A 20,199-nucleotide genomic window follows, 5' to 3' on the forward strand; every position below is an offset into this window, starting at 1 on the left:
GTGCAGCTTCTTCTCACACATCCAATAGTTCTGGTCCTGACAGGCACCCAGGAACCAGGTCTTCAAGGACGACCTCGTCGACACACACACAATCCCTCCAAAAAGGCTGATTGTTTTATTTTAAGGCCAATTTATTTCTTAAATTTATCAACCACAAATGGCTCCAACCAATCAGAACTAGAAGCTTTCAAACATCAGACATTCAAACGTGTCTGCAGCCACAGGAAACAGAGGTGGACATTCAGTAATCTGTCATAAAGCCGTCTTCATCCGCTGACACCCGTGCGAACAAACTTCAGCTTGATATGACCTGAACAAAAGTGGCCTATAACTGGTATTACATAGTTATTTAATTACAGCTGCGGTGGGAGATCCAAATAGGTATCTTGGTAGTCAGGCAGCTGTTTCTGTCCTGTAGCCCCTTGTTCTCCTGTGCCAGTCTGTCGTTCTGTCGATTCAGTAGATTTTTCTCTTGTTTCAGTTTGTAGTTCTCTTGATTCCAATGATTTTTCTCTTGATTGAGATTGTAGTTCTCTTGATTCAGTTGATTTTTCTCTTGTTTCAGTTTGTAGTTCTCTTGATTCCAATGATTTTTCTCTTGATTGAGATTGTAGTTCTCTTGACTCAGTTGATTTTTCTCTTGATTCAGTTGATTCTTCTCTTGACTCAGTTGATTTTTCTCTTTACTCAGTTGATTTTTCTCTTGATTCAGTTGATTTTTCTCTTTACTCAGTTGATTTTTCTCTTTACTCAGTTGATTTTTCTCTTTACTCAGTTGATTTTTCTCTTGATTCAGTTGATTTTTCTCTTTACTCAGTTGATTTTTCTCTTGATTCAGTTGATCATTCTCTTGTTTCAGATGATCTTTCTCTTGATTCAGTTGATTCTTCTCTTGACCCAGTTGCTCTTTCTCTTTGAGCAGTTGGTCCCTCTCTGAGATCAGGTCTGTGATGTCACCCGCTGACATTGTGGTTAAATTGCTCGTCGAGACGTTGTTGGACCTGTCGGAGCATCCAGCTGGAGGGAGGAGAAGAAGCTTGTGATTTCACACTTAAAGGAAGAGTTCAGTGTTTTGGGAAATAAACATGCTTATTTCCTTTCTTGCAGAGAGTTAGATGAGACGATACCCCTCTCGTGTCTGTTCTTACTGAACTGGAGACACGAGGTAATTAGCTTAGCTTAGCATAAAGACTGGAAGCAGACCGACAGGAGTGGTCAAGCTAGCACTACACTCAAAAGCTAATCTACTAGCTGACCACTATTAGCTGCAAGCTGTTGCAATGTTTCCCCAAGTAATAGATTACAAAGGCTGTTGTGGCAGTCGTTTATGAGTCATTAAAATATGTTTGGATGACACATGTCAGTGGGAACTGAAAATGACATTTTTTGTCACCTTTCTTGTGTCTCTGTGCTGTGTTCACCCACAACACGATAAAAATACATTTCCTCTTGCTTTTCAAATGGCTTTTCATTGGCTGGACAGAGGATCCACTTCCTGAAATCTGAGATGTAACTCAGCTGGTGTGCTTGTTCGTGGAAGGTGGGGGCTGATACTCACTGGCTTGTAGCCGAAGCGAAACATTGAGAGTGGACTGTATGATGCACAGCAGGCCAAAGCTGACGCCAACCAATGTGAATATTTTTGATCCTCCTGCAGGAAGAGAAAAACACACATATCACCCACCATCAACATGAGGAAAAATGTAGTTGTACTCGTCAGTTATCCAGTTATCCAATCCAATTTGCGTGTAGTTTTGCCATTTTTTAAGCTATGGCTTTACTAAGACCCTTCACTCAGTGGAAGTGGCTTTACTTATCTTAAAAATCCTAAAAATATCACTGATGTAATGTTAGCAGTAAGTTAACGCCTCACACTTGTTGCACTTAATCTTAAAAATTTCAGTGAATATTTGAAAGGAGCCACTGGTATGAATGCAGAGTTTCTATGCACAGCACAAGCTTTATGAACATGGAAGCTAGTTGGAAATGGAAAAGATAGAATGAGTAATAATATCCACACTAACATGTAACCTGATGTGAAAGCCAGGGACTCTCCAAACTCAAGTGAAAAAAATATATACATAAGAGTATTTGAAGTATATTTAAATACTGCAAAGTATGTTTGTAAGTATATGTTAGTTAGTTAGTTTATTTCAGTCATAAATACACTTCAAAGCATCAAAAGAAAAAAGAACCAAAAAAAACCCAATTTTGACTGAAAAAGGCTCATATATTGTTTATATATATATATATATATATATATATATATACTCATGCACATACATATCTCTTTTCCCTTTGTTTTTCAATTACAGCCATAACTCCGAAATATAAATCCACATAATGATTTTTTGAACATAACAAAAGAAGTACATTGCTTGAGTTTGAGATCAGCACTATTCCACAGCTGAACCCCTTTAAAAGAAATACATCTTCTTTTAACCTCTTTTTTAGCTTTTGGTAACACAAATTTCCATCTCTCAACTCATATTTACTCTCAGACACTCTGAAAAACTTACGCACGCTGTCTGGTAGTGTTTTATTTTTTACTTTAAACATAATTTGCATTGTTCTATAATAATCCAAGTCTCTAAACTTCAAAACATGAGAATTTAAAAATAACGGATTTGTATGGTCATAATAACCAGCTTTGTTTATGATGCGTATGGCTCGTTTTTGTTGTAACACAATTTTTTCAGTTGTGCTTTTAAACGTAGATCCCCATAATTCCACGCAATAAGTTAAATAAGAAAGTATCAGAGAACAGTAAATTGGTTTTGTACATGATTGCAATTGAATTTGAGATTTTCCCCATTACATACTCAACATGTTTTTTCCAGTTTTGTTTATGATCGATCACACCCCCAGGAAATTTGGTCAAACCCTTCCTATTTCAATGTGAGAGCTTTTTAATTTAATATTACTTTCAGATTGGCTTCCAAATATCATTAATGTAGTTTTCTTTATATTAACAGATAATTTATTGACGTCAAACCAAGTTTTGAACACTCCAAGTGCTTGTTCAACAGTGTGCAGAAGTTCTTCTAAATTTTCACCGGAGGAGTACAAACTTGTGTCATCAGCAAACGTGATACATTTTAACTTGTTGGAAACATGACAAATGTCATTTATAAAAAGAATAAACAATTTGGGGCCAATTATGGATAATATATCGATTTGCATTCAGTGTAGCACATACAGACACTCAAAAGCACATACAAGATCGACGTCATAGATTAAGTTTTTTCACACATCTGTCACAGCAACAGACGCTGCTAGTCAGTGTTTTAAAAGCTTGTTTTATCATCATCCTACGATCAAACATCCAGAAATCACCATCATGCTGTCAATCACAGGAAAAGCAAGAAGTGACCAATATTTTCCAAGCATCAGCCGATAAGCGGAGGCAAATATTTCAAGGGCAGACCTGCATTAATGTGCGTTGGATGTATCCTGTATCTGAGGACATATATGTACAGAATGTCCTGTTCATCCTTAGTTTTAAAATATAGTAAAAGTATATTTAAAATGCTCAAGAAGTATGTGAAAATACACTAGTATCCGAATGTAGGTGTATTTGTAATCAATTTAATGCAAGATTTCATGTACACTAAACTGTAACTTTTACATTATAAATGTATTTCAGTTGTACTTTAAACTGAAGAATAGAATCAGCAAATAGAAAATAACTAGTATATATACAGTGCATCAAATATACTTCAAATTTAGCACAGTCAAGTATACTTGATACAATAATGATACTTAATACAACTTAAGCTGGATTTTTGTACAACTTAAATGCTGTTTAAAATTAATAAGTACAAAATAGTTGTTCCAGTTTAGCACACTTTAAGTACACTATGTAATAGCCTGGGTGCAAGTGTACTTTAGCAAGCTCAGTATACCAATAATTGTATATTTAAGTGTATTTTTCATGAGGGACAGCATCATAGTGCTAAAGAAGTCTCTGAAAATAGTTAAAATTCTATAACAATGGATCCTGAAGGGCTCTCAAAAATCAGCACACAATCACATGTAAGTAAATTGCAGGTAAACTTGTCTTCTGTATATTTTTGTTGCTGGTTGCAGTATTTTTACACAAGAAATGAGAACAATGTAACAATAATTTGGACTTCTCTGAGCAAAATTATAAACCAAAAAGCTGCCTCTCTACAGTAAAAATGTCAAAGGTCAGAGGTCACAGAAAAATGTGCTGTAGAGGGAACAGAGGAGATAACGCTCAGAAATCAAAAGATATAACATATATGATAATAAAGGACAGATATTCTCACCTGAGTTTCCTCTGTGCTCCTCTTCATCAGCTGGTGAATTGGCGTGGTGTCCTCTCTCCATCCTCACAGCAACAGTCTTAAATGGGATATCGAAATTCATCGTTCGCTATTTATGCCTGCTGATTATGACGCAAGCCAACACAGACGGCTGTGTAACTGACCACAGATAACGACAAAAGGTCTTCATGCAAATGACAACACAAAAGACAGCACAAAAGAAAAAAGAAAACCTACAGGAAGTCCTGCTATCTGTGTGTCTGGTTCACTGGTAAACAGAATAACGCAGAACTTGCTACGCAGCATCAGAAAGTTCTGTAAAAAAAGATGACGCAGTATCTCCCATGCTGGTTCATCACGAATCAAATAAAATGCACGCACCTCTGCTAATTGTTGAGCCAATATGAAGCCGTTACAAATACAGTTCCTCCAATGGCCACTAGGTGATGACTCAAATTACAAGCTCTCACGCGACAAATGAGACCTGCTGAACATCAGCATGTTAGCATTGCCACTGTGATCCTGCTAGCATGCGGATGTTTGCATTTAGCGCTGCTCTGTAGCCTCACACAGCTGCTAGCATAGCGGTAGACTTTTAGGCTTGTTTGTACAGTTTTGATGCAACATTTAACTTCGGTTAGCTTTAGCGGCTAACACTTTTGATATTGGCGCAGATGTGAATCTACTACAGATTTTTCCTGACATCCCATGTGTTGTGTGTCTGTTCAATAGTGCAAACAAATGATTACTTCAAAAATGCTAATTGCTAATTTAAGAACACCAATTGTTAATTTCTGCACACAAATTATTAGTTTCAACTCACCATGCAATACAAAACCCTTTCCATACAAATTTTCGACACCAAAGTAAATTCTAAAATACTAATTTTGCCTTTTAATTATGTAGAACTGACTCACAACCACATTTAACCAGCTGCAGATTCTCCACAAAGAAGAACTGTTTACATTTCTTATTAGAAGACACTTAATATGAACCAACAGAACAAGTTGTTGGCTGTCGTTTACTCCATGTACTCACAGAGGATGACATCATGGCTCTACAAAGGAAAAGCGTCTATCCTCTTCCTCACTACAGAAATACATCAGCTAAATGTAGCATCAGCCTCATGATGTCGTGACTGACAGTTCTAAGTTAAACTTACTACTGTGGCTTTGGGAAATTAACTGATCTTAGAAAACTTGAAAAATGTGAACAGTCAAGAACTTTCCTGACAGCACAGCAGCAGTTGGGAAAACTCATAAAAAGAAAAGTTTCTAATAGAAATGCAAAAAGGAAATTACTAAGCTCTCTCACATATTTTTATCTATGAATTTACGTAACTCCCTGCAGATGAAGCAGAGGTGGGAAGCGGAAACAAACACGGACGTATGACGGGACACCTGGAAGGTGTGGACTCAAACACATGCTGGAGGAACAGTACGACACACACTGCCAATCACACACATATATTCTAGCTGTGTACTAAGCTAAGTGTATTCTGGAGAGAGGTGTTTGATGCCATCAGAGAGCTTTTCCAACAGGATATTCCACAAGACCCCACAGTGGTGATACTGGGAACAATACTGGACCTAAAGGCCTGGACCAGAGGGCTCAGAAACACCTTTGAATGGATTACTTACAGCAGCCTTGAAGTTTATACCCAGTAGACGGCTGAAACCAGCCCCTCCCACATTACAATGCATGGATCCACAGTGTCTGGGTCCTGCGTTTTCTATGTATTGTATATTTCATACCAGACTTCTGGTCTGTTGTTGTTTTTTAATCTCCACTCCTATTTTTGGGGTTGCATTATTGGCTGTGGCTCAGGAGGGTAGAGAGGGTCGTCCACCAATCAGAAGGTCGATGGTTCCTGCAGTCTGCACGTCAAAGTGCCATTAGACCAGATTCTGACCCCCAACGCTGTGTCATTGGTGTGTGTGAATGGGTGAATGTGGTGGTGGTGTTGTAAAGCGCTTTCAGTGGTCAACATGGACCAGAAATATGAATATAGAAATAAATGCAGCCCATTTATCATGTGGTAAGTTTCTGTTTCTTATATTTTATCATCATACTTCAGTCTTGTTCTGGCTCACTGCAATTTAATGTTTACGTTGGTGTTAATTTCGTTATTTGTGTTACAGAGCATCAAAGACAGCAGCAGACAAAATAAAAGATTTTATTTTAGAAGATGAGCATGAACTCATTCTACACTGACATCTCTTTAGTTTCCCGATTCAAAACTCAACATCACAGATTGGGTTTTTGTCTAGACACAACGTCATAATAAAAAGCACTCACAGACCATGCAATTAAATCCAAGAGGCATGTTATGATAAAGATAAATACAGTATACTGCATGTTTGTGTGCGACAGAGAGGAATTCCCTTGTCCTAGAATGTGTAACGAGGGAACTTTATGGTTGTTGTATGAGTGTTATTCAGGTTTGATGGAGGTGTAGCATCACTTCATCTCCTTCTCACACACCCAGTTGTGTTGGTCTTCACAGGCAGCAGCGACCCACATCGCAGAGCCAAACCAGGTTTGTTCACAATAGGCGCAGTAAAAACCTGGATGATCTGCCTGCCGCCGCATCCTGTTTCTACAAAACACCGCGAGACACATCGCATCATCAATACCATCAATCATCAGTTACATCAAATCTACGTGTTCAGCAGGTATCATTAACCGCAGTAAATTACAAACTCGAACTTGATTTCGGTTTGAGCGAATCTGGCACCTTGTTGTGACAAAAAATGCGTTCTAACAACAGGAAACCTTTCCTCAGACGTGGCAGCGATCACCTGTCAAAGCACAACCAATGAATGACGAGCTTTGTATGCCTGCCTACTTTTTTTTTAACCGCAGTTGTTTGCAGCTCGTCTCTCCTTCTGTTACAGCTTTAAAGCTGCTTTAATCGATATTTTTTCATTACTCGTAGTGACGAATCAGATGATTGTTGACCAACTCTGCAGTTCCTCTTCACGCGTTTTAACATTTTCCCGCTCGTAGCTCTCACTCTGAACACATTGCAAACAAATCTCGAGGGTATCTGCAGTTGCTGGTTGTCGGGCTGACGGCAGCTGGTTGGAAAATTTAATGTCGCCCTAAACCCACTGAAGACTACCTGCACACCTGCGCCACAGACAGACAAAGTGAGGGAGCGGCTGGCGGATGTGGTGGAACATTTAGCAGCTAAAGAGAGCTGGTGGAGACCAAAAACAGAGCTAAAAGAATGGATAAAAAGCCTTACGGATAAGTCAGTTGGCTTCCGTCCACCCATGTCCACGTCTTCCTTTGACGCTTTTGTGTAGACTTCAAGCCGATCCACACCTCAGAACCCAAAGTATGGATAAATCCCTGTTGGGATTTGAGTTTGATTTTAAAAAAAATACGTGGTTAATGAGGTCGTCAAGATAAGATAAGATAAGGCTGTAAGGAAATGTATCAAAAAAACAGAAATACCTCTTCCCTTTCATCATTTAAAATCACCAGATGAGCCCCTTTGGCCACGCAGTCGTCATTGGCGTGTCTCCAGCTCATTTGCTCATTGGACAGCTGGTAACAGCTGGACATGTACGGCCTCCATTCCACGGGACAGTTTTGGATTTGTGGTTCTGCTCAGCAGGACAAAAGAAGAATGATATAAAAAAAAGAAATCAATGAAGCTGAAGATGTAAAACATTAAATTGGCTCTTTTTTTGGAGTCAGCATTGTAGAAAAAAAAATTACCGATTTCCGAAAGCCTCTTCATCAGCATTTCTTTTTCAGTTTGGAGTTCCATAATCTGATCTCGCTGTTTGCTGAGCTGCTCATGTAACGTCTCATTATTTGTGAGCAGGCGGCTGTTATTGGCCCGTAGCTCCATGTTTTCTGTTGTCAGTCGGTCTTCCTCGAGCAGCAGGGCGCTGATGTGAGCAGCTGACATCAGGGTGAAATTATCCGAGTAGTCAGACTGGTTGCAAGACCAAACTAGGAAGGACAGAGACAGAGAGACGGTCCTCTCTTTGAGTCAGAACTTGGACACTTTGCTTTGTGGGAGGAAGAGCAATCACTTCTCTTTCTTAACATTTCCAACACGGAGGCTGCTGTTGCTGAAAGCTTTGCAGGCGGGTTTTGATTGGCTGTGCAGAGGCTTAGATTTCTAAATGTGCAGTTTCGGCTGGTGGACTTTGCTGTGCGATGTGGACGGTGCAGGCGGATACTCACTTCCATGGAGCCGAAGAGAAACATTGAGCGCAGACTGGACGATGCAGAGCAGGCCGAAGCTGAGTCCAACCAGCCAGACCACTTTTGACTGTCCTGCAGGACAAAACACACACACACACAGCAGCTGCAATGACTGCATTACCTGCTATAAATACTTATAGCTCTATAGAAAAGCTGTCCTGTGTTCACAATGTGACGAGCTGGATGTATGACTCAGTCAAATGTCGTAATGTGTGATGCAGACGGATTTGTAAGATAGGGACTCTCCACAGAATCACAGTTCACAGAAACGCATCTCAGACTAATAAACACACACAACTAAAGAAAAACAACAGACAACAGCCATTAAATGCCTGTTCTTACAAAGGTTTTGAATACTCCTGGATCTGTTTCCACCCTCCATCAGCCACAATGAATATATTAAACTTAGTACGTATAGTCCATGTTCGTCCTGTTGGTGAGAAATCAGCAGGCTAAATGTTCTGTTTACTGCTGCTTTTCTCTGTCCCTCTGTTGTGTTTGTGTCCCACAAGCCTCCAGTCCGTCTCCATGGAGACGGACTGAATTATTCTGGTACTTATTAATAAGTATTTGCATCTATTAGATTTTAGGTAAATAATCATATTTTCAAAATATATTTAATGAAATTATTCTACATAAATGTGTTATATATATATATATATATATATATATATATATATATATATATATACACGCACACACACACATATATATATACATATATATATATATATATAAACCCAGTCACTTTGTATGTAAAAATATCATGTCTCTTAGTTTATGTATAAGCTTTACATTAGGTTTATTACTTGGTTTGCATTAAAACTATTTAATTCAAAAGCAAGGAAGTTTTATATGTATTTGAAATACATAAATCTTGTGAATTAGGCCGAAATATTTTTTTGAGTGATTCGAACCTATTTGATGACACGACAATGAATTTATTTGTATTTATCTCCTCAGAATTTGCTGATATTTTCAGAAAGCTAAAATGTCACAGAAAAGTTGGAAAACATTGTTCTGACCTGAATCAGAATGCCCTCTGTCCTCTGGACCGTTCCGCCCTTCATCAACTGGTGCATTGACGTAGTGTCCCATGTCCATTCTTTAGACTGACCCTGCTGAACCGGCTGTTTTAGAATGAGCTGAGCACCTCATCACCAGTTGCTTTTCCGGTGTGGGCGTGAGCTTAGAAATCATCACTGCCCATCTACGGCTACAAATTACACAATGACGGTTGTGTCACCAAACTGCAGATAAAAAAAGATGTTGATGTTAATGTTGTGGCTGCAGCCTGAGGTATATGATCAGATCAATCAAATATCAAATATATGTCAGATTAAGCATGATCAGGGGTAAACTGATGTTTTAAAGGTTGACCACTGTTAGATGTGGTATGTGAGGCCATGCAGGGCCACGTAGGGTCAGATCAGGAAAAGATAAACAAGAGATGGTAATGTTTATAGAGGGGCTATTAGGATGTAAATCTCCCAAAGAGGGAGATGTAGGTTTCGCAAAGGAAAACGGCTCAGTGGGACAATGCCCAGAACATGATCTGGTTTTTGAGATAGGAAAGGTATGGGTGGAGTTAGACAAAACTCCATGCAATACATTGTGTTGTCTGTATGTTAAGGGCAGAGTCCTCTGATCTGACCCTGAAGCTCTCTCGGATGGTCGCCATCTGTCTGATACTGCTTGTTAATAAAGTTTTCTTCAACTCAAGCTTGTATCAGCGGAGTTCTTCCTACATCATCATCACACCACTGCTCGGCAGGACCTGGCTGATCAACATCAAGCCAAATAACAACACAGCTTAAAGTCGTGGGAGGAAGTGTCCGGTCCTCAGTGGACAGACACCTTTCACCTGCAGTTCACTCTCCATACCTGACTGACACAACATGAGCGATTCAGCCTGAACCAAACGTTCAGTGTCTGGAAGCTCTTTCCTGAGAAACACAGAGGAAGCAATGACTTGTCTGTTTCTGAATTATCCGGAATGAAGAGGATTCAAAAAGCAGAACTTCACTAAAAAAGTCCAGGAAACAGATGAGTCAGCGATTTTTGTTGTTTTGTTGCTTAATGACAACAAACCGACCAAAGGTGTTACAGCGGAAGTGTGTATGAACAGAACGGACACCCAGACAGCATCCCTACGCCAGTTGGAGCAGATAAACCGAAAAGGGAACTTAAGAACGTGCGCACCTGACGCACGCTTCAGAGTAGACGCACGCGCGGTCGTCTGGAGATACCTGCGGGTGACCTGAAACAGATGAAGGGTGTAACCTAACAGTAAAACATGGTTTGTTTTTGTCATTGTGTTACTGTTTTTGCAGATTAATGAATTTTATTTAAGTATCCCCGAGTGTTCCTGTACTCTCACCTCTGCGTTAATCAGCGTCTCATTTCATCCTGAACCGTGAAGCACTTTGTAAATGAGGTTTCAATATGAGCTCTGTGGATTAATTGTTGATTCCTTACATAATGGTGGCTGAGATATCACTGCTGATGATGGTTGACAGATGGGTGTGATGAATTAGTGGTACGCACGCAGCAGCAGTGCGCAATGGTAACGGTCACACAACTCGTCACACGCGGACCAGGCGTCCGCGTGTGACGAGTTGAGGTGAGAAGTGGTTGTTCAAGAATCGCGCAAATGCGACACGATTGGCAAAATTGTTCGTATTCTTCTCTGCTTCTCGACAGGTGTGGTGGAGCGACACGAGGATCGATATGCAGACAAGAGGCTGAAGGCGTTTCCACATCCATCAATGACAAAATGTGAGAGGGGAAATGAGGCTCGTGCACGCGCGCCCAGTCGCACATCGATTGAGATTTATTTAACAGAACCAGGCGGCTTTACGCGTCTGACGCTGCATGACGCTGCGTGCGCCTGCGCCTGTGCGCGCACACGGTGGATCCGCACAGAGTTCGTTCACACGGTGAGTGAATGTGGACTCACCAGTTAAAGTGTGATTCTCATGTTGCACTGCTCACTGAAAGTAGACAGCTGTTTCCTGAGCAACAAGCCAGCTCTGCACATCTGTTCCCCCACTGATACATAACTTTACTTTAATGTAACTTTAATGCATAAAACCTCTATTTTGTGGTCATATCTGTGTTGATTTTAGAGGTTTTTCACCTCCAGACTCCACCTCATCGCCCACGCTTTATATTTTCTGGCTACTGTAAATGACAAAAATGGAGCAATCTTCAAAAAGCGAGGTGAGGCCACAGCGTTTTTGAACCGCTCTGATAACAGTCACTAACTCATATTGTGCAAAGTTTTGTGCAAACCTAAACAACTTCATTTAAGGTCAAGATCCAGCAGATATCAAGCAAGGCTCCATTATAGGAAAACAATAAAATGATGCACAAGACATTTAAATATAGTAAACTGCAGTAATATAGTAACTTTCTAAATCTAAATATGAGCTTCAGGAGAATGGAAGTGGACACCAGGGTCCGAGTGGATTAAAAACTAAAGCTCATTGAATGCAGACGTACAGTAAATGTCAAGCATTCTGCTGCAAACCAAAACTCGACACCTGAACGGAAGTCAAAGATGAAGAGAAAGTTTCCGGTGGTCAGAGGGGGTGGGAACTGCTGCGTCCCTGAGCAGAGATGCGTGTTCTCCACCCACACAGCAGCAGACACACACTCATGCAGATCAGTGTGACAGCAGTGACTGGGTGGCACAGTATCTTCAGCTCGCTGCTGCCATTTTCAACTCGTGCTGTGGACCTGGTGGTCAGTTTAACCTTCCAGTGTGTGTGAGTGTGTGTGTGTGTGTGGTGGACGATGGCTGGCTCACTCTGCCTAAAGGTGTGCTGTTGTTGGTGACCTTGTGTGTGTCGTCTGCTCAGGATGGAGGTTAGTGAACACCTGTTGATACACGGGCTTTTTCACACATTTCTTAGAAGAAATGGGGTGGGGGGGTTTATTAGAAGACACAGTAACACTGCAGTGTTAATTAAACAGCAGGAAAACAGTGTTAAAACATTTCATCTGAACTGGTTCACCTCATTTGAGTGAGTCTGCTTAGTCTGCTTGAGTGACTTACGAGTTTTTGAAATGATAGAAAATTTCTCCACGTGATTAAAGTTTTCCTACTAAGAGAGTTTTTCTTTTATACGTTTTATATCTTCGTTTAATACTTTGTCCTCAACCCCAATCGATTCAGTTTTCTTGATTCATTTATGGTAATTGCATGTTTTTGTACATGATGGCGTGTGTGTGTGTGTGTGTCTGTACTGAACATGTGTATGCGCAGACGGTACAGGACATGCATAGGGTAAATACTTTAATGCTTTAATGGTTGAACTATGGGATGTTCTGCTGAAACACACACACCACAGTGGAACTGCAGGTGAAAAGGACTTTTGTTGACTCGAACTTAAAAATAAATAAGGAAAAAAAAGCATTTTGAAGGAAGTTTCTCATGCTGAAAACATTTCTGAAATATCTGCAGTCGTAGTGCAGCAGCTTGTACGTCTACTCATTCCATCTAAGCAGTCACATTCACTCCAGTCACACATTTACAGGAACAAATTGTGCTTTTTAATCGATTCAAGAAGTGACAGGAACAAAGCGAGAGACTTGTGATGGTTTCCAAACCCACAGTCAGAAACACCTGCTTGTCTCCACCTCCTGGTAACATCCAGTCAGGCTCTAGAACGTACTTGCTGGTCTCCTGTTACTGCTGGTTTTCGGTTCCCTTCGGGTAATGACAGCCATGTGTTGGCTGTGCTGGGATCCAGTGGGATTTGACGGGAATGTTGTAAGGATTCATCTCCGCTCGCGGCAGTAAAACCTCGACTTCAATCATGTTTAGGGAGATCTTCAGCCATTTTTCATCGAGAGTGTTTTGTAGTTTATTTTGGGCCTCTGACACATCACATCGCATCTGTGTGAAATGTCTCCTGCAGATGTTTGGAGGGGTCCACCAGCTTGTGCTCTTCAAAGACAGGGGATTCAGAGTGAGGCTGAATGTGGAGCTCACAATAAGAGACACATTAGAAAAGACTTGAGGGCCGTCAGTGCAGAAATAACATGCATCATGTCTCGGCGTAGCAGGACAGTGATCAGCTGGAGCCTGAAGTCTTGTCTCCTTCAGCACTTCCAATAAATCAACAATCATGGCTCTCTTCACCAGGACAGGCCTCGGTGTGGAGGTCTGTTTGCAGTGAGGGCAGCTGTAGATTTTACTTTGGATCCTCTTCATCAGTTGATCAGTAGCTGTGTCCACAGAGAGCAGATCCTGTGTCTGAGTCAGCTGATCCTTCAGTAGATCCACACAGATCGAACAGCAGAGTTTCTCCTGGTGCTCACTTCACAATAAATGTGAATGTAAATTACGATGTGAACATGAAATAGACCCGTTTTCATTTACTAAGCTAAGCTAGCTGGCTACTAGCTATAGCTGTATAGTAGCCAGTCAGATATGAGAGCGGTGTCAATCTTTGAATAAGTGAATTAATGTAATATTGAACAATTACTTAAAGCTTAAAGTACATCAGTGAGTTCATCAGACTAAAACAAGGTGGAAACTGTCTAATACCTGGTTTGGTTTGCCTTCCACATTGCTTCCATTGTTTTGTAGCTGTCGACACCGTACAGGTGTTTTACCCACAGAGAACCATCACTCCTGCCAGAGGCTCATCGGTCCGACTGTCATGTGAGGTGCATTACGACTTGAAGCGATGCGGCCTGCTGCACGCTGTATGGCATCAGCAAAGGGAGCTGACTGACCCCAGGAAGTACTTCACCACCGTAAACGAGACTCAAATCTCTGACGACACCATGAGACGCAGACAGGTCGTCACAGAGATTCTCGGCCTCACACCAGAGGACAACGGCGAATTTCAATGCAAGGCTGAATGTGAGAGCGGAGACAAAGCAATGGGACATTTCATCAGGATCAATGTCAAAGGTAATCACTCTCATTACTGTGCACTGGTAGGCTTTCTGGGTCTTTAAGTTTTCGAAGATATTTGACATGATTTCTTTAGAAAAGAGGCCATTTCATACTGCAGATGCACACTGATGCCTTGTTCTGCTCTGTCATGTTCTCTTGCAGGTTGATCATGACCGAGGTGGCTCTGCTCATAAAGACGTTCAGCGAGTCGAATCAGTGCAGCACGCAACACTTTGCAAAAACATCTCGAGACAAACCTCATCTGTTCTGTTTTAAGTGAACGGAATAAACCGAGCAAAGAAAAAGGTTTTTCCAATTTTATTTTTCCTCTTTTTTATTCATCATCTATTGCAACTGCTTCAGTGGCCTCCGCTCAGGAGATTAAAGACCTACAGTACGACAATAAGTAGCCAAGAAAGCTAATGTTTACCTAGGAGTGAGCCGGTGACCCCAAGCAGCACCACCAGTAACTGTAGCTAACATCATTATTGTGTTGTTTGCTGAATTCTACAGTTTCTATTGACAAAGAAGAAGCATCAGGATTACAGTATGAAATTATTTCATGTTGATTGTATACTTTCAGTTTCTCACTGCTGGCAAATCAGAACATTAACTCCTGTCTGGATACACTGATGTCTTTTCCAGTGGGGGTGAATGAGAGACAAAGATATTTCAAAACAATATAAATTAGTCAATCCTCGCTTTGCCATGTATGTATTTTTGATTTTATTATGAATGTAATGAAGCATTTTGTTTGGTCAGAATGTCTGTATCACATCCATTAACAATTCCTCGACTGATTTCTCGCAAATTTCATAATTCAGACAGGATTTTATCCATATGGTCCATCCCTAACTTACACTGCAACACAGACAGGATTGAAATGATTTGGTTCTGTGGGCAAAGTCAAAATAATGTGAAGCCATTTGAAAATACAGTTTTCACGGTTCTGGTCTGTCGGGATTGTCGTAGGGAACGAAGTCACACAGACACATTGTGAGCGTGAGTGAAGGCCGACAAACTGCGGAACTCAAAGCCGATTGTGTTACAGCGTGAAAACACGAGGCTGCACGAACAGCTCAAATTAGTATTCAGGCTGCAGCTTGTTTGTGGCACTTTGAATTTGTTTTTTGTGGACCGAACAACCTCAACTACAGAGAACAGAGCCACATAAATCACATTCAACAACGCTGATAATCCCCACGGAGCACAGGAGAATGAATCAGCTGCTGGATTCACCCCGACTGTTAACCAGGATCTGGTTAACAGTGGCCCCTGCAGCTTTTCTCTCTTTGTACAAGTCATTTAATGCATCACACAACCATTAATTGCAGCTGTCAAAAAGCCAGAATGACTGAGATTCTAGTTGCATTTCTCTCTCATAGCCATCAACAATAAACTAATTTGAACAGACAGCTGTTTTTCATCATGCTAGCGGAGGGGCTGCACAAGCCAAACCACAGGACAGGAAACAGTTAGCGTACCATTCTGAGTCCATGTTTTGAAGTAACGTGCACACTCGGGGTGAAGTGTGTTTCACTGTTGGTGGTTTTTCTCGCTGTGTGAAATGGACGTCTGAGTGCTGAAACGTGTAAAAAACCCTCCCCCTCACAAAAATAACCTCGTGTTTAGAAGGTGAAACTACATTTCCACTGACTGAGAGGTGGTGACTGATGCTGTCAACGTGCAGCTCGTTGCGTTCACCTCCTCGTGTGGTGTTTTCACACCTTTTTTTTTTCTCATTTGTGCTTCACTGCTGAAAGATTTGACCCCAGGTTAACAGTGAGTGATACACCCACTGAACAGGAAGCCATATCTAGAGCGTGCTGCTGTGTGCTCGGCACAGAGATACATTACACGCACTACTTCAAAAGGTAAAGATTTGTATTTCTGAGTGGTGTGAACAAGTAAATAATCCCTTCTTCAGTCACTTAACAATTACTACTATCATCCATGTAGAAGAGGTCTTCAAGTTTCCAGAATTAACCGCTGACAGTCACAATAACCTGACCATAACGAGATGCACGTCTCAGTATGGATCATTCTCTGCTTCTCAACTAACCTGAGCTTTAACTACCCTAAATAAATTCGACTCTTAATCAGTTCAATTAAATATTATCAGCCAATAATTAACAATAAACCAACATATGGTCAAATTTTGCTGCCTTGTCTTGAATATCTCTTTGTTTTGGATGTGGATGTCTGACACTGTGATACAGAAGCACTGCACACTGTGGCGTCGTCCGGCTAGCCTGATGGTTAAGACCACTGACCACAACGCCGCCTGTTGACTCTGGCTGGGGAAGTTTGTTGCATGTCATGTCCCGCTGTGTGTTTCTATAATGTAAATGATCACATTAAGACAGGAATGTCAATGTCAAGAAAAGTGATTATCTAAAAAAAAAAAAAAAAAGCAGAGTTTCCTTTTCAACCATTTTCTGTTTTAAAGTGTTTCAAAAAGGAAGAGCAGCGGGACATCAGATCCGACAATCATGTTGATTTAAGACACTTGAAAACCACCTAAAATTCTAATACATTTATTTTGAAAAGGTGAAGAAGCTGGTGTATATGTATGATTATTATCTGCCTCTGTGAGTTACAGCGGCAGCTAATTTAAAACTGGACCACAATCAAAAGGCAACACAGTGAGTAATTCTCTCTAAACTGTTTCAGACAAAGTGTGAAATGACACGATGCTGCTGAGCACTTTTTTATGTAGGCAGGCAAACATAAAGGTAAAAAACAATTAAAAGTACTCACCACATTCAAAAATGATGCCATTAACATAATATCAGAGAAAAATATACTGGGGACGATCAAAATACTGGTTTGTTCACAGGAGAAAAAAGTCTGAAGGCTCACAGAGAAGGTAAGAAACTTCCATCCTGCAGTCTGCTCCAAGGTGATGAAACAGAGTTTAAACTGATCTGAACCACTAAAGACTTCATGCTTCAGTGAGTCAGTGAGGAGTGGGGGGAGGTATTATTAATCCATCTCACCCACCTGATTCTCCCTCGTGACCTGAAGGATTCAAACAGAGTGCAAGCCACAAACTCTCTTCAGTTTTATGTGTCTCGGCACCTTTGGGCCTTTATGAGGAGACAGACACAGGCCGAGTGACATCAGGAGCTCTGTGATTGGCTGGTCTTGGTGAACTTGCTCTGCAGGAACACTCTGGGAACACAAAGCCCCTCCTTCTTGTTGACCGTCTCTCTGAGGACGTAGTCGTTAGCGACAGACCGGAGGTCGGTCTCCTCTAACAGCTCGGCCAGGAACTCTGAAAGCAGATGAGCAGAATGAGACTTGACTGCGTCATTCACATGTTGCAGCTTCTGTACAAACAGCTCTATAACTCACATAATAAATGTTTGACCTGTCGAATAATTAAAATAAGAACTTGCGGGTAGCTCTCGGGGCAGCCAAAGGTCAACTAGCTCTCAACTAGCTAGTTGCTCGCTACTTTTGTTTGTGAAGCTGATCAACAAATAATAAAATCAAAAACTTTGCTGTAGTTGAAAAACACTTTGAGAGACTGGAAAACATTTTAGCTGCTTTTATTTTGGAGAGTGGAAGACGATTCTCAGAAATTCTTAGTATCTACATATATATAGCATCTATGTACCTATAGTAGCAGCCTATCCATCTACCTTTCTAACCATCTATCTTCAGTCACAGTGACAGAAACATAAAAACAACTTTCCTGAAGTCACTTCCTGACCTGTAGAGAAGAAGTAGGACCTGGTGCCATCTTGGCGGACGTAGAAGTTCTCCCCCAGCTTGCTGCCGGCTTTAAATCGAAGCATGGCGTGATCATGCAGGCCGTAGTCCCTGAACAGGACGATGCCTCCGGGCTTCAGCACCTTAAAGCCACATGTGTGTTACATTACATGACACCATCCGAACCAGCCATAAACAGGATTGTAAGTTACTGCCTCGAACTCCCGCAGTGACATTAAAAAAAACCTAATTTCAATCAATCTTTGCGCCATTTCTTAGAACACACACAAAGTTGAAAATTAGTAATCTAATTCAACTTCTTTCCAATCGTTTCCAAACATTTAAGAAACCCTGCACAGAGTCTTTCCACCTCTCACCCGGCTGATGTTCTGCAGAGCCAGCTTCATCTTGTCAGGGTGGATGGCCGACAGGACAAAGATGAGAGTGACGACGTCCACGCTGCCCTCGGGCACATTTTCCCTCAGATCATCTTTAGTTAAATCACACTGGAAGGCACAGCAGCGCTCAGGGCAGTACAGAGGGTTTTGCTGTAAACAGAAAGTGGTTTGATTTGTATTATTAGCATTATTGAGTCATCATTTGGAGATCCGCTGACCTGCTTCTTATTTTTGCTGTTACTTGAAAACTGCCCGGTATGATCATCTTCTACTGTTATGAGCTACTGAACAGATCTACTGCAGCAACTCAGCCGCGGAGGCTTGAGTCTGACATCTTACTTTGACAAATTCAACAGCTCGCGGTGAGAAGTCACAGGCATAAACAAAGATGTTGAGGTCATCCTCCAGCAGAGGGAAGATGCAGTTTCCTACACCGCAGCCAGCCTCCAGCAGCACCAGCCTCTGGGACTCAAACTGCAAACCAGGCAGGACAAAGACAGAACTAATGACTGGCCACAAGTATCAGTTAATCACTTATTCATATCTAATCCTGCACAGCCCCAGCCTGCACAGGAAGAAGAAGGAAATACTGACACAGCTTTCTTTCACAAGACTTAACAGGGTAGGTGTGAGATGGAAATGAAATGAACCACACTGATGACTTCTGCATTATCTACATGCAAATATTGTCTGGAAAAATCTCACGAAAACTGCATTTTTCACCATGACACCATGTATCAGGGCTATTCTAACCCATAAGGTGTTCAACGGTACACAACTGATTACTCAAACAAATCCAGTATAAAGATAATTAGAAGTGAGGCTCAAGGGGACAGAGTCCAGTCAACCTTCTTGTGATGTAGTGTTCTTGGTTTTCTCATGCAAATGTTGGGAATGCTCCCGTTGCAAACTCTCCTCCTCACCTCTCTGCACGCCTTGAGCTCTTCAAATTCTCTGGTGGTCCAATGTCTGTCCTTGAAGAAATTTGTCGTGTTCCTCTTATAAAACAAGTCCCAGTTTTTCTGAGCGTCTTTCTCCAACTTCATCTGCTTGAAGTCGGACACCAGAGCCCGCTCACCGCTGAGTCTGTCCCGCTCCTCCGGGGTTAAATCTCTTGCGGTCGAGGTTTTGGTCTGTCCGGGGACACGTGGAGACATTTCGTCTTTTGACAACACTTCTTCTTCAGTAGATTCTAGTTTAATATCACCAGGTAAACTTTCAGTTTTCGACAGATCCATGATGCTGTTAGAAAGTCTGTTTTCTGCCTCTCACTATCTGCCAGGAACGCTACTAATCGTACATTTGTGGGAGGGCAAACATTTAAAACACCAGCTTCAGTTATTCAGATGATAAATAACGCTAAAACTAACTTTTGGTTTTAAAAATATAGCACCTAGTTACACTTTTCAACATTTGACGTCCATCTTGTCCGTTGCTCAAATTCTTCCGTGTAGCACAGCACTAACAATTTGTTTCTGTTCCTTACCGTGTGGCGTCGATATTATCATCGTTACCTACGGAATAAAAATACAGTGTATGTTATCATACAAAATTATTTAGTTTGATGTGTAATCCGGCCGTTATTTTTGATTGAAAACAGCACAGTCAGTGAACCTGTTTTCGGTGACATTTGATAGCCGGACCGCAGGAAGAA

At 41.2% G+C, this 20,199-nt stretch overlaps 2 protein-coding genes across 2 annotated transcripts; both read right to left on the reverse strand.

The window, feature by feature from the left end:
- Nucleotides 1-6,622: 6,622 nt before the first annotated feature.
- Nucleotides 6,623-9,620, reverse strand: LOC121610244 (CD209 antigen-like protein E). The gene is made up of 6 exons (XM_041942258.1): nucleotides 9,542-9,620; nucleotides 8,496-8,588; nucleotides 8,019-8,258; nucleotides 7,752-7,903; nucleotides 7,540-7,646; nucleotides 6,623-6,888 (listed from the first exon to the last, which is right to left on the reverse strand). The coding sequence occupies exons 1-6, from the start codon at nucleotides 9,618-9,620 to the stop codon at nucleotides 6,750-6,752; spliced, it is 810 nt and encodes a 269-aa protein (XP_041798192.1). The 3' UTR covers nucleotides 6,623-6,749.
- A 7,231-nt stretch (nucleotides 9,621-16,851) lies between these two features.
- mettl6 (methyltransferase 6, methylcytidine) lies at nucleotides 16,852-19,981 on the reverse strand. Its single transcript, XM_041943372.1, has 5 exons — nucleotides 19,469-19,981; nucleotides 18,885-19,019; nucleotides 18,525-18,695; nucleotides 18,149-18,290; nucleotides 16,852-17,707 (listed from the first exon to the last, which is right to left on the reverse strand). Exons 1-5 carry the CDS (start codon nucleotides 19,781-19,783, stop codon nucleotides 17,553-17,555), a joined length of 918 nt encoding a protein of 305 aa, XP_041799306.1. The 5' UTR covers nucleotides 19,784-19,981; the 3' UTR covers nucleotides 16,852-17,552.
- Nucleotides 19,982-20,199: the final 218 nt, after the last annotated feature.

The sequence above is a fragment of the Chelmon rostratus genome, chromosome 8 (genome assembly GCF_017976325.1).
Source record: "Chelmon rostratus isolate fCheRos1 chromosome 8, fCheRos1.pri, whole genome shotgun sequence".
Classification (NCBI taxonomy): Eukaryota; Metazoa; Chordata; class Actinopteri; order Chaetodontiformes; family Chaetodontidae; genus Chelmon; species Chelmon rostratus.

What these genes read in the sequence shown, in the direction of transcription:
- LOC121610244 (XM_041942258.1), bottom strand. Translation starts at nt 9,620, where the DNA reads ATGGACATGGGACACTACGTCAATGCACCAGTTGATGAAGGGCGGAAC. An exon ending in TTCTCTTCGGCTCCATGGAA is followed by an intron (nt 8,259 to 8,495) that starts GTGAGTATCCGC and finishes TGTCCTTCCTAG; the next exon opens with TTTGGTCTTGCAACCAGTCT. An exon ending in TAAATGATGAAAGGGAAGAG is followed by an intron (nt 7,647 to 7,751) that starts GTATTTCTGTTT and finishes AAATCCCAACAG; the next exon opens with GGATTTATCCATACTTTGGG.
- mettl6 (XM_041943372.1), bottom strand. Translation starts at nt 19,783, where the DNA reads ATGGATCTGTCGAAAACTGAAAGTTTACCTGGTGATATTAAACTAGAA. An exon ending in CTCTGCAGAACATCAGCCGG is followed by an intron (nt 18,291 to 18,524) that starts GTGAGAGGTGGA and finishes TGTGGCTTTAAG; the next exon opens with GTGCTGAAGCCCGGAGGCAT. An exon ending in GTCCTACTTCTTCTCTACAG is followed by an intron (nt 17,708 to 18,148) that starts GTCAGGAAGTGA and finishes ATCTGCTTTCAG; the next exon opens with AGTTCCTGGCCGAGCTGTTA.